This window comes from Crinia signifera, chromosome 8, assembly GCF_055691185.1.
Source record: "Crinia signifera chromosome 8, ASM5569118v1, whole genome shotgun sequence".
Taxonomy (NCBI): domain Eukaryota; kingdom Metazoa; phylum Chordata; class Amphibia; order Anura; family Myobatrachidae; genus Crinia; species Crinia signifera.
Window position 1 is genome coordinate 71,877,840 of NC_139224.1, and position 13,982 is coordinate 71,891,821.

Below are 13,982 nucleotides of genomic sequence, written 5' to 3' on the forward strand. Positions count from 1 at the left end.
CTGTTAGCTGGTGTTATCTGAAAAATCCATCCAGGGATCTGGGTGCGTCCTAATTTCTCTGAGCCTCCTGGCTAGTATTATCTAAAAAATCCAGGGATCTGGATGCTCTAAAATCGTTCTGGTCCTGCTGGCTTTTATTTCTCTAAAAACACAGGTGTACCCTGTTGGGTTCATTCTAAAATACATTTTTATATTTAATTTGTGTTTTAGCATACTTGCTGAGCATGAGTGTTTCTAAAAGGCCCAAAACGTACCATTTTCATGAAGAATGGGAACATGATTTTTTTTTTACAATGTTTAAAGACAAATGCATATGTTTAATATGCCATGCTAAGGTTGCTTTGGCGAAGAAGGGGAATTTACAGAGACATTACTCAAGTCTGCATCAAAAATATGATGAAGACTTTCTGCCTAACAGTGAACTAAGGAAGATTAAAGTGAAATCCCTGAAAACTCATTTAGGAGCGCAACAGCTCACATTCACAAAACCTATTGTGCAGTCCCAGGCTGCAGCTGAAGCATCTTTCCGTATAACAAATATTTTAGTGAAACACAAGAAACCTTTTCAGGATAGTGAAATGTTGAAGGAAGCTTTCCTTAGTGCTGGAAGTGTTTTATTTGAAACATTTAAAAATAAAGATGACATCTTGAAAGCAATTAGAGATATGCCACTATCTCGTCAAACTACAGTGAGACGAGTAGAGGGAATTGGCAATGACTTACAGAGGCAAGTGAGAAAACACATCAGTAACTGTTGTTACTTTTCCTTGCAGTTTGATGAATCCACGGATATAGTGGATACTTCACAATTAATTGTGTTTATAAGAATGGTTTTTCCTGATATGAGTAGTATGGAGGAGTTTTTAACTCTCATCCCTATGAAGGGAAAAACTAGAGGTGAAGACATTTACCAAGGCTTTCTGAATTTTGCCAAGGAAAATAATCTTCCTCTTAGCAAACTAGTGTGCATTGCCACAGATGGAGCCCCAGCCATGGTTGGCAAGAATAATGGGTTTCTTGGACTATGTAAAAAAATGAGGATTTTCCTGATTTTACAAGAATCCATTGTGTTATACATCAGAATGCACTGTGTGCTAAAGTTTTAAACATGGATGATGTTATGGACATTGCAATGAAAATCGTAAACTCAGTTCGGGCAAGGAGTTTACGAAGACGACTTTTCCGTACTCTACTGGAGGAAAGTGAGGCTGAATATGAAGACCTGCTGTTGTATAATGATGTAAGATGGCTTAGTCGGGGGCAGTTCTTAGAACGATTCCAGTCCTTGTTGCCTGAAATAACGGAGTTCTTGGAATCACTTGGAGAAAGTCCATCTCAGCTGCATGATTCATCATGGTTGCTACAGCTAGCTTTTCTAACCGATTTAACCAGTCACTGCAATGCATTTAACCTTGAACTTCAGGGCAAGGATAAAAATATTATCCAATTAATAAGTTCAATAAATGCTTTTAAATCAAAATTGCAGTTTTTAAAGTCACAGCTTTCAAAGGGAATTTTGAGGAATTTTCCCAGTTTTGAGAAAATGATAGACAAGAATCCCAAGAGCAGCAGCACATATGATACATTCTGTGCTGAGATCCAAAATCTTTGGGAAGAACTAGAGAGGCGATTTCAGGACATTAAGCAGCTTGAACCTATCCTAGCCTTCATGTCATTTCCATTTGCTGATGTTGACATTGCTGACATTTCTGGTAATATCTCCTCTATGTTCAATCTGAATACATCAAATGTAGAGGAAGAAATATTAAAACTGCAATCTGATATCCCTTTGAAAGCAAGAGCTTCTGATAATAATTTTTGGAAACTACTCAGTGCAGAACTGTATCCATGCTTGAGATCAGTAGCTCTTCATTTGAAGGCATTTTTTGGGTCAACCTACCTTTGTGAATCTGCTTTTTCACAAATGAAAATAATTAAATCAAGATATAGAAGTCGTATGACTGATGAGCATTTAAAATACTGCCTTCATATGTGCCTAACTAGCTTGGAACCGTCGTTTAGGGAGTTAACACAAGACATGCAGCCTCATGCAACAACTTCACATTGCCAATAATTTTATGTGTAAAACACCCTTTCATTAGAGCCTAAAATGAATGTTTTGTTTGTTTATGTATCGCATTATGATTGTTTAATATGGTAGATCCCAAAAGATTTTTTACATTTACAGTAGATCCCCAAGTCCGAAAGTGTGGCCACCCCTGCCCTATACCATGGATGGACACAGGGAGACGCATCCCCTTACTATAGTTGTTTACTGTCTTGCACATTTCCATATATGTGCCTTTCTATTTTTATGACCTTGTATTTGGTGGTTCTCACCCACCTTTGACTTTTCCTATAAGTGCCTTTTCCAAATTATGCAGTTACATGGCCCACCCCTAGCGTCACTTATCCCATATAAACCGTGATACGGCTTGACATTTTCCCTGTACTGAGTGGGATACATGGAGACCCACCCTAACTATTAGTGATTAATAATTCTACAGGCACCCTCACCCCACGGAGGGTGTAGCATCATCCTATTCTGTCCTATTACTCTGGTCATCACAGATCCATTATCTGTATATCCTTATGCATATGCATCACTCATTGTATGTTTATATATTTCATTACCTCCTTAGCTATTTGTACCCCACCATCCTTGTGCCGGGTCCCTGCTGGCAGCCAGTCACATTATATCACTGCTGCAATGACACTGACAGCCTGTACAACCACAACATAGCCACGTGACCTGCAGTCACCAATCAGCAGCCCTGATTGGTCTGCACCACGTGACCGGACAGTGCACTCGCACCCGGTGATCTCAGCCTTCTGTAACAAGCGCGGCACCTTTGGCAACATACCCCGCAGCAGCACCTATGACTGTGCTACCCGGCACTCTGAGCCGCAATACATCGTGGCCATGCACTTCCGGTTATGAACCGTAAGTGGCGTCATGCGTTCCACTCTGTGGAACGCATCCGGCAGTGGGAGTGAACACACTCCCCTATAAAGCAGGGCCCCGGACACCGGCTCCCTGTCCCAGTTACCCATTGAATTGCTGTTGTTACTTTGCTGACAGTTGGATACTCTCTGCCATGAGAATGGTCCTGTAGGACCGAAACGCCGGCAGGCTCCACATATGGGTTTTTAAAACGGGACATCATGCCCCAGAGAATTATTGGTGATTGAAGTCTGGTGAGTGCTGTTTTCCCTCACGGGAGTTACTGTATTTACATAGCACTGTTTTCTATACAAGCACTGCTATTTATACGGCACCCTAGCGGCTACCTCAACACAGGGGTGAGAGTGCAGGTCTTGTTTGTACAGTGTATATATATATATATATATATATATCGGACACTCCACCGAATCACTTGCTACTTGTCGGGTGCCTTCATCCAAAGGAAATGTAGATGATAGACTGGCACGGCACTCCGGACCACTTTCAAATCATAGTAAACTTTTATTGTGCCCAGCAACTTTTCAATACATAGGTGTATTATCTTCAGGCTCAATACAAACAGTGAACTATCCTCCTATAAATACCAACCAGGTGTGACATGACGGAACCTCAGTCCCACCCTCTGACGTTTCAGTGTAGGGAAAGGTCTGCCTTTAGCTGGGAATAAACTTTCATATCTGCCTCTGGAGACCCCGCCCTCCTCCTAACTCCAACACATACATAAAAAAAATATATCAAACTCAAAATACAGTGCACAATAAAAATAATACAGAAAAAGGTCAGTACACTGTAACTGTAACTGCTAAGACCTAAATTGCTAGTGTAGCACAAAAAAAATATACAATGTACAATGTGTATGAATAAATAATATAAATTGTTGCAACAAGAGAACAGACACTAGATGCATGAATATACAAACAGTTTATAGATAATACCGCTATAAATTGTAGGCATCATCACATTATATTCTTTTACATATTATAGTAACACACTTAAGCCAGAATATTCATTTAGACCCCGAGGGGATCTTGCTGGCTGGATCCTCATGAGCACACATCTCCCCATAGAAAGGGAATTTCACAATTTGCCAGATTAACATTACTCTAGGATATATATACAAAATTCTTATATTATAGTTCAACAACAGGTCCTTAATCAGGCCTATAGACACCAGAAAGAATCCGGGCCTAACAGGACACCTATACCTAATACTACTAACCTGACCCTGATGGGCACTATTTTCAAAATTTAAGATCACTAACCCCTGATGAAGCCTCTCATGTAGGCGAAACGCGTTGGTTTGAACACTGTGTTTTGAAAAATAAAAGAAAATCTCTCTTCAAAAGAATTACCTGGAGTATATTATTATTACTATTCTATTATCCTTTTATTGTACGGACATTGCAGTCAAAGGGCACTGAAGACACTATTGTGGGTGTGTTGAAGTATTTCAGTCCTACTAGTAGGGGACTGAGTGTCTACAGCGACCAATATTGGAGATTTTGTGTGTGTGTGTGTGTGTGTGTGTGTGTGTGTGTATATATATATATATATATATATATATATAGTTGACAGTATTTACACAAATAGAGACACACCCATGAGCAGACCACCCAACCAGAACACTAGTAATTCCCCACACATTACTCAGTGCTGGCCATAACCCCTATATTGCGCATAATAGGCCCTTGATCATTTTCAGCTCCAGGATCATTTAGACGTTAATCTGGCACTGTGCTTTCTTCAAAATGCTGCTTGTCCTTACTTTTTTATTGGGATTGGGGGTGTCCTATACCCCATATTAGACAATGCATGATTTGTCCCTTATGTAAACAAGTAACAAATTCAGGGGCAGATTGAACATAGACCATACAGAGAGAATTCCCGGTAGGCCGGGGTACCTGTGATGCTGCCTGTCAGATAGTGACTTTTTTTTAAGACGTGGCCCTGCCCAGAGTAATGACGCCATCCCTCTCCTGTCTCCCACATGAACAGCTATTGCCGGGTCACAGAACAGCGTACCCAAATACTAATTTAAGGTTTGCCCCAGCTATAGCCATTGTGATATCTGTTAATAAAACAGGAGTGGGTGCTATCTGGGAGTGAAACAATTTCTGGGCTAGGGGTAATATTCAGGGGATTTTGGTCATGAGTTATTTGTTGCTTGATGAAAGTGTTGGGGTCTGTGTTCAGTCTGAGTTGGGGGAGGTGGGGTATTAAATAAATGTGGAGGTATGAGGTTTGTCACAGCAGCTTAAAGGTCTGGGGGCCACTAGACTGCCAAGCATGGTGAAATCAACGGTTCCGCCTACATTTGATTTGGTGCCGCCCACCTGAGGCCACTTCTAGAAATTTTTCCAGGGCCACATCATGTTCCTAATCTGCCCCTGGACACATTACTTTTATGTATATAGTATCAATTTTAAACGGTCTGGGAATGGTGGAGAACCTCAGGCCTTCGGGCCAGTATACGACCCGCGTAGCCGGTCTATGTGGCCCACCCGGCAGCTTTGCCGAGAGTCAAATACAGGGGTATTCTCGCAAGATGTCGGTAGTTCTCGCGAGATTCCTCATAATCAGCAGCAGACGGACACTGCCAGTCCTATTCAGCGGCAGCCGCCGGAGCGGGGGACGGTTGCAGCAAGACACATTGTAATTTACATTTTTACATATGGCCCCCAACAAAAGGCCCTTGCCATAAAAAAGGTTCCCCACCCCTGCCCTAGCCTTTATCTTAATTTATTGTATTAACACACTGGATCTTACTAAATCAGACATTTTCCAGGTATTTGTGTATTATCACGGCGCCTACGATATTCAGTCGTATGGCATTGTATTCCATTTAAAATTGTATACCATTGTATATACAATGGCATACAATGCAATGAGATGAGATTTTAAATTGTATATACAATCTTTAATTGTATAAGCACCTTAATAGGTGCTTACAATGTTAAATGCACCCCCACGCCACTGCCAACCCGAAGCGTGGCGAGCACAGGGAGCCCGCAAGGGGCGGCGGTACGCATCCTCCGACCTTTTCATACCCCCACTATCCACGTCGGCGTGGAGTTGATTTTATGTAGTGTGGCGAGCGCAGCGAGCCACCGAGCCCAAAGCGTGGCGAGCGGCCGCGCATTACTTCACATGTATTCCGCGTCCGCTCGGCACGCTTCGGGCTCAGTGGCTCGCTGCGCTCGCCACACTATATTAAGTCAACTCCACGCCGACGTGAATAGTGGGGGTATGAAAAGGTCGGAGGACGCGTACCGCTTCGCTCGCCACGCTTCGGGTTGGCGTTGATAGCATGGGTGGCGTGGGGGTGCTTTTAACATTGTAAGCACCTATTACGTTGCTTATACAATTATTTATCTTATAGGGGGCACATTTAACATTGAAAACACCCATTAGGGTGCTTATACAATTTAAAATCTTATACCATTGTATATGCCATACAATGGCATACAATTCGATGGTATACAATTTGAAATTGTATAACATCTGCTAACATTGTATCGCATCGCATCGCATACCATTGTATGCCTTATGGTATGCGATGCGATGGGCGCCGTGATAATACACAAGTACAATTTTCCATAACATATAATCAGGGCTTGGCTTATTGCAAAAATTGGAGATTTATTCGTTATTAAGTAAATATTTTTTATGTAAATTGTGTCCAATTAGCTGTCAAATTGTGTCTACATTAGCGCCTTTTTATATATCCACCTTTCTTAAACATAAAATGGAAGATTAGCAGAGAGGGTTGCTATGAGGGAGAGAAGGCGCTGGGCTGTTGTCAATCTTAGAAATTGAAGAATACTTATCCTGATGAGGACTTCATGTTGTTTCTCCTATTCTCCTCTTATTTTTTTCTTCTTTAACTTTAAGGTTTTTTCATTGTTTACATGGAACGATAAGATTAAGGGTGATTTCAGTTGGGCACTTTTCTATTTCGGAACTACTGTATTTAAATACAATTGTGTCCCAGAGGTGATTATACAGTACCTCACTTACATATCAATGTAGTGAGAAGAGGTTTATCTGGGTTTCTTTATTTTACCAATGTTCTAAGTTGTCAGTCAGGTATACCTTATTCACATATATATAACATGAATTAATCTTATCAAGGAAACTTTTTGGTGGCGTACTTTGTGTTGTTTTTTTTCATTCAGTTTACATGGAACGATAAGATTAAGGGTGGTTTCAGTTGTGTACTTTTCAAGTTAGGAACTATTTAAAAACAACAATGACAACTATAATCCCTATTTAAATAAGGATCAAAACAGACCTCTGTGCATATCCTCCATGCCTTGATAAAGAGATTTTCATCGGAAGGAGGTCTTGTTGTATTCTAAGGAGTATTTTTTGCTGGAGGAACATGGAGATGCAATGTCCAGAAGGGGAAGGTAAGATGCTTTTATTAATATCAGTTGCTATAATACCGGATATAGTACTGTGATTAAGCCTGCATGTCCCCTGAGGACTAAATCATCTCCCCACTCAGCAAAATCACACTTTTATGACAAAATCTTATTATATTAATTTTTATCGTCTGATCTTATCCAAATAAAATTTAAATTCTTATGGAAAAAGAACCTGTTATGTGAGTGAAATTGTCAATTCAACCGTGTGTACTGGTACGCCACTAAAAAGATACCTTGATAAGATTAATTCATGTTATATACATGTGAGTAAGGTATACCTGACAACTTAGAACATCTGTAAAATAAAGAAACCCAGATAAACTTATCCTCACTACATTGATATGTACTAAGTGATGTATGAAAATAATCACCTCTGGGACAGAATTGTTTTTAAATACTGTAGTTCCTAACTAGAAAAGTGCCCCAATAAAATCACCCTTAATCTTATAGTTCCACTTCCATGTAAACAATGAAAAAAAAAAACCGCAAAGTTAAAGTAGAAAAAATAAGAGGAAGAATAGAAGGAGTAACCACATGAAGTCCTTGTCAGGATAAGTATTCTTCTATTTCTAAGACTGACACCAGCCTAGTGCCCTCACTCCCTCATATCAACCCTCTCTACTAATATTTGTAAATACTTGGGACCCAAGGGATTGGCTGCATAAGATTGGACAAAGTGCCTCTTCTTTGCTTCAAAACCTGTTCTTAATAAAATTGAAGTTATTGTTTGCATAATTAATCCATTTTTTATTTAAGAAAGGCGTAAAATATGACATAATTGCAAATGTTACCACTTTTTTGTGGTGGAATATATGCCTGACACAGTAGTATAGGTAAGATTGGTAAGTAGCTAAAGATTTATGCTTAGAAAGTTTACAATATTTTTACTGTAAGGTAACTGAATTATATCACATAAATTATATGTATTTTCCAGGACTTTTGAAATCTGCAGAAGTGTCTGCATGGACGTATGAGTTTGGATCTGATATTATGACATGGAAAAAAGCCTATGATTATTGTGAATTTTTTTTTACTGGTATGGTTGCCATTCGAAGTGAGGAAGAATCATCTTTTCTAAAGGATAAACTGCAAACAGTTGTTGCTAACCATTTCTGGATTGCTATCCGGAAACTTAACCGAGAATGGAGACGGGAAGGAACCAACGTATCACAAACTTTGGATGTGGAAAATTGGGCCCCAGGAGAGCCAAATAACAAAAATAATGCACAAAACTGTGTAGAAATTTACCTAGGAAGACATAAATACAGTGGAAAGTGGAACGATGAAAATTGTGAGAAGGAGAAGAGAGCTCTGTGCTACCTAGGTAGGATTTTGTATTTTATTTATTTATTTACAGTTTCTTATATAGTGCAGCAGATTCCATTGTGCTTTACAATGTATCCTCATATTCACCCCTTACACCATGTAAGCACTTAAAATGTATACATTTTGTTTTATTAGCTAATTAGAATTAGTATTTGTATGCATTAATAAGAGCCATCGGTAGATATATTACTTAGGTTATGGATGCATGGGGCTTTATTTCATAAAAATTTAGCTAAACAGAAGAACCATATTGGCCCTTTTGTGGTCTGCATATTGCTGTATTTCTATAATAAGATTTGCTAAGACAGACCAAGTCAGGGGTGGATCCGCACCAGTAATACTACCTACCCGTTCACTTGCACCATAGCAGCACATCATCCCTGGGGCAAGAGGAGACTGCTGTTGCTCAGCGGCAGCAGCCTGCCTCACTAGCAGGGCTCAGAAAGGTTCTGGGTGGCTTCTGCTGCGAAACAGCAGTCTACTGTCTCCTCTTGCATGATTTACCACTGTGACTGAACTGGTATACAGCAGGATACATTTGGATGACCGCCAGTCAGGAAGACCTTCAGGATACTGGTAGTCAGAATAATGATTCTGGCATCCCAAAAGAGGGGTCATGTAATAATAATAATACCAGAGACCATACCTCCCAACTGTCATGATTTTCACAGGACAGTCACATATTTCTGGGTATATCCCACAAGTAGGCTGTAGTGTCCCACAGTGGGGAGGGGGCACGTGAGAGGCTCCTTGTTACTTGCTGCTAGTTAGAAGAGCAGTGGTGAATAGAAAAAGGCACTGGGGAACGCAGCTCTATATACAATCACCATTATTTTCTATTATCAATGCATAAATATGGAACCTTTTTTATTTCAATTAGTTATAATTACCTTAATAGATTTTTTGTCATTATCAAATAAATTGTTTAATGTACAATAGGTGTTGGGAACTGCAATAAAATAAAATATCCCAAAAGGCAGCAATAAATATTTACATATATGTCTTTTTATAGTCAGTTGCCAAGATTCATCTTGCAACCAACATGGTGAATGTGTGGAGGCGCCTGGAAATTATACATGTAAATGTTGGCCAGGATTCCGTGGAGCAAATTGTGAAAATGGTAATGTACAAATAGCATTTCATAAACACAGTTCTAAAGTCTTCCTTCTTATCTGTGATACAGTACATCACATACTATGCAGAATAAACTGCATTTGTACCTTGTTAAACTGTTTTGCTAGTAGGTTTATTTGTTTGCGTTTAATCTCAATCTCATGTAATATTGGTAAGCAGTGCTAGCGTACCTACCCAAATGTGCATGTGAGCGAGGGGTGTGGCCTGGACGTCTTTGGAGTAGGCAGCAGATCCATTAAGCTCCCTCCATAAATCCTGGATTATAACCTGATCTGCAGTCGGTGTGGACCCTGACCCCTGATACGGTTGTGAGATATTCCACTTACCATCCTCCTCCCCCGCTGGTGGTTTTCTGTGAGCTACTGCCTGTCGGAACGGAGTTAGCAGGGACCGTGGCCTACTCCTCAGCCGGGACCTGGGTACTGCTTATTATCCCCTACACCGCCGGGGACTCACTGTGGCGCTGCGTCTCCGGGGGCTGCAGCGGGCGGGAGCAACGGGTGCCGGCCGCTCTCTGTGATCTGAGCGGGGAGAGCGGGAAGCGCTGCCGTTTGGGTGGTGCTGCTGCTTACCGCATGGGGAGCGCCGGCGCCATCTTGTCCGCGCGGCTCTGGGACTGCAGCGCTTGTACTTGCCGAATACAACTCACCTGGTCCCAGACAATACTGCTAACCTCTCCTAATATCAGATCTTTGGATTCCCTGCAAAACATTTGCGGGTGCGTGCCGAAGCTGCCCGATGACTCCTGAGACTACAAGTGAGGTACAGTCACTCCATTCTCCAACTGACTGCCTGGCTGGGCGCACTAAGTTAATATCTTTGACTTTCTAAGTCCCTTTTGTACGAGGCTTCCCTTGGAACACTCCTACTGAGGGGGCCACGGGGTGAATTGCTGCTGACTTTGTGACTATACTATTGGGACGTGCTAGCCGTCCTCATTTCTCCTTGGATTTGTGGCTGTGCACCTCTCTCCCTTCCTGTACTAATGCTGGGTACACACCAGGACGACTAGGGCCCGATTCTGTCAATTTAGATCCAATTCCGACCGGTTGTATGCAGATTGTATGTACTTTTGTGCATTTTTGTCATTTATTTGATCCGATTCCGATCCGATGCGCGTACACGCCACTCGTTTGGTCGCATCTTTGGTCCTACATGCTGCAGGTAGGATCTGTCCATCCCAGGCCGACCGACCGTCAATCGCATGCAGATCGTAAGTGTTTTTTGCCGCCTCCGTCGGCTGTCCGTCGGTGCGTCCGTCGTTTGATCCAGCCTATTTGAGTGGCATTTCCTTCCCCCCGGCGCCATGTTTTTCCACATAGAAAACAGTGCTGGCGCAGAAGTTGGACTCTCCTTCTTGTCTCATCTCCCAGAACAACAACCTGGTATGTTTGCACTCCCAATGCTCTCCTATGCATGCCCACTGTTGCCACCAATGTATATAGTGTGTATAGAGCACTGGTTTGGCAACCGTGCACCCGACCATGTCACTGTTTGCTCGGGTGGGCCCCATGTGTGTGTGTATATATATAACCATTGTCCACCATTGCAGTATTCGATGCACTCCTCTCTGCTAGGCCCCATTCACTTGTGTGTGTGTGTGTGTGTGTGTGTGTGTGTGTGTGTGTGTGTGTGTGTGTGTGTGTGTGTGTGTGTATGTATGTATGTATATATATATACAGGTTGAGTATCCCTTATCCAAAATGCTCGGGACCAGGAGAATTTTGGATAGCGGATTATTCCGTATTTCGGAATATTTTAATATTTCAATTATGTATTTTGAAGTATCTTGCATTTATGCTGTATAAACACATAATATACACACAAATATATTTTATTACCACATAAAATACACACAAATATATTTTATTTGTTCAAAAAACAAGGTTTCAAAACGTGAAACAAAATGTGTGTACTATCTCAGCACTGAATTTGAATGCCAAGCAATCATTGTCTTGCACATGTATAGTGCCAGTTACATATCATGTCCCCAGTGATGCTGTTACAAATGTCCCCAGTGAGTTTTTAGTAAAAAAACTTTCTGGAATGTCTGGTTTTCGGAATAATTCGGATAACGGATATTCGGATACGGGATACTCGACATATCCAGGGCTCAAGGATAAATCTATCATGTGTTCCTACAAAAGGGGCAAAAATCTACGTGACCATCTAGTTCAAAATAACATCAGCTTTCCGCCCCCCAAGGCAGCCACATTCCTAGGCATTCCAAAGCCGGGGTGCTTCCGATGCTGTGGCTGCACTACGTGCAGCTACATGATACAAGGGGATTCCTTCCATCACCCCTTTACAGGGAAGAAGTTTAAAATTAAGCATCGTGTCAGCTGTCACTCCAAATATGTTGTTTACCTTCTCAGCTGTCCCTGCGGCCGACACTATGTCGGTAAAACCGACAGGTCCTTTAAGGAACGTGCGGCCGCACACAGATACAACATAAAAATTGCTCTTAATTGTGGACATGGGGAGCACCCAGTGAGCAAGCATTTTGTCGAAGCCAGACACTCACTGACTTCTTTACGATACCGTATCATAGATCATGTCCCCCCGCTATCACGCGGTGGCGACAGATCTCTGGTACTTTTAAAAGCAGAGAGCCGGTGGATATTCCTGTTGGATACATTGGCCCCCCGGGGCCTTAATGAAAACCTTGGGTTAGCATGTTTTTTATGAAACTCATTTATTGCATCATCGTGCTATATTATCATGTTCATGTATCTTTATTTGTTAACAGACATTTGAGTTATTTATGATGCTTGTTTTTATGTTTCACTGCACTTGTTACATTCCATGTCTATTTACCCTTTTTGTATCTTCCTTTCTCTCCCTATCAGCTTCTGGTGTTTTCATCATGTGGTCCCTCCGTGGCACACTGCGCCGCTTGCAGCAGATGAAGTCATCTTGACGCAGCGGGGCTGGACGCCGTGTCTCATGGACGTCTCAGTGGTTATTTAAGTAAGTGTATATGCACTGTTTGTTTGTTATTGGCACCTTGATAAAGTGGCAACCCTGGCCACGAAACGTTGGTTACACATGCCTACCGCGTGAGTCATTTCTTGTACCGAGTGCCGCCGTCCCCCCTACACTCTATATATACATACATATAGATATAACCATTGTCCACCATTGCAGTATTCCATGCACTCCTCTCTGCTAGGCCCCATTCACCTGTTTGTGTGAATAGCAATCTGCACAATAAAATGTATAGTGGTTTTCATAAAAGTTTATTAACATTTTAAATACTTAAAACATATGAACTAGGTAAACTGGTAACTATAACTATAAAAATTTAAATATGAAACAAAACATGGCTATAACTATAATAACTAAAATGGTTTTATCTTTTTACAGTCCCAATGTCCAACGCAAAAGAACAAGAATTTTTAGAAGGGTTTATCGAGAAGTATCGTTCCCATGAATGCCTGTGGCGAACCAAGTCCAAGGAGTATTCAAATAAAATAAAAAGAACCCCAGCCTTGGAGGACTTGTCTCGCTACAGTCTCCCATTTCACCCAGAGGCCAATGTAGAATGGGTGCGGAAACGCATCCAGAATCTGCGCACGGTTTTCTTGAAGGAACACAAGAAGGTGGAGGCTGCAAAGAAGTCTGGTGCTGGAGTCGACAATATGTATCAAACATCGCTCTTGTACTACGACAGGTTGACGTTCACCCTCAGCCAGGAGTCGATGAGGACAGGAGTAGTCCTGATGGTCAAACACGAAAACCAAGAAGTCACGGCGCATGAGGAGGATAATTCGCAGTCTGCATTGGTGAGTCTACTTTGTTGGCTATCTAATTGATTCCTCCTGCCAATCCACAGCCCCCTCCCCATTAAAGTAGGCCATATACTCTTCCCTCACCTGTTTGGCTCGTGCACTCCCTGTGAAGTGTTGTGTTGGGGTTTGCAAGGAGGATATCTGCACTACCTCCTCTGGCATATCTTGGTCTTCTTGGAGTGCTGTGCCTGTAGCCCTTTGCTGTGTGGCTTTTCTGCGGAGCAAATTGTGCAGGACACAGCACGCCGTGACAACCCAGTCGTTTTGTCCACCCTCAGGTTAATGGCAGTGTGGAAAATGTGAAACCGGTTAGCCAGGATGCCAAAAGCATTTTCCACA

At 41.8% G+C, this 13,982-nt stretch overlaps 1 protein-coding gene across 1 annotated transcript in view; it reads left to right on the forward strand.

Moving 5' to 3' along the window:
• LOC146027237 (P-selectin-like) overlaps positions 1 to 13,982 on the forward strand; it is a 149,602-nt gene that overhangs the window by 25,711 nt on the left and 109,909 nt on the right. The window contains exons 4-5 of the mRNA XM_083158187.1: positions 8,327 to 8,716; positions 9,731 to 9,838. Of these exons, the coding sequence (XP_083014313.1) occupies positions 8,383 to 8,716; positions 9,731 to 9,838 (442 nt within the window). The 5' untranslated portion in view covers positions 8,327 to 8,382. The remainder of the gene's footprint in view (positions 1 to 8,326; positions 8,717 to 9,730; positions 9,839 to 13,982) is intronic.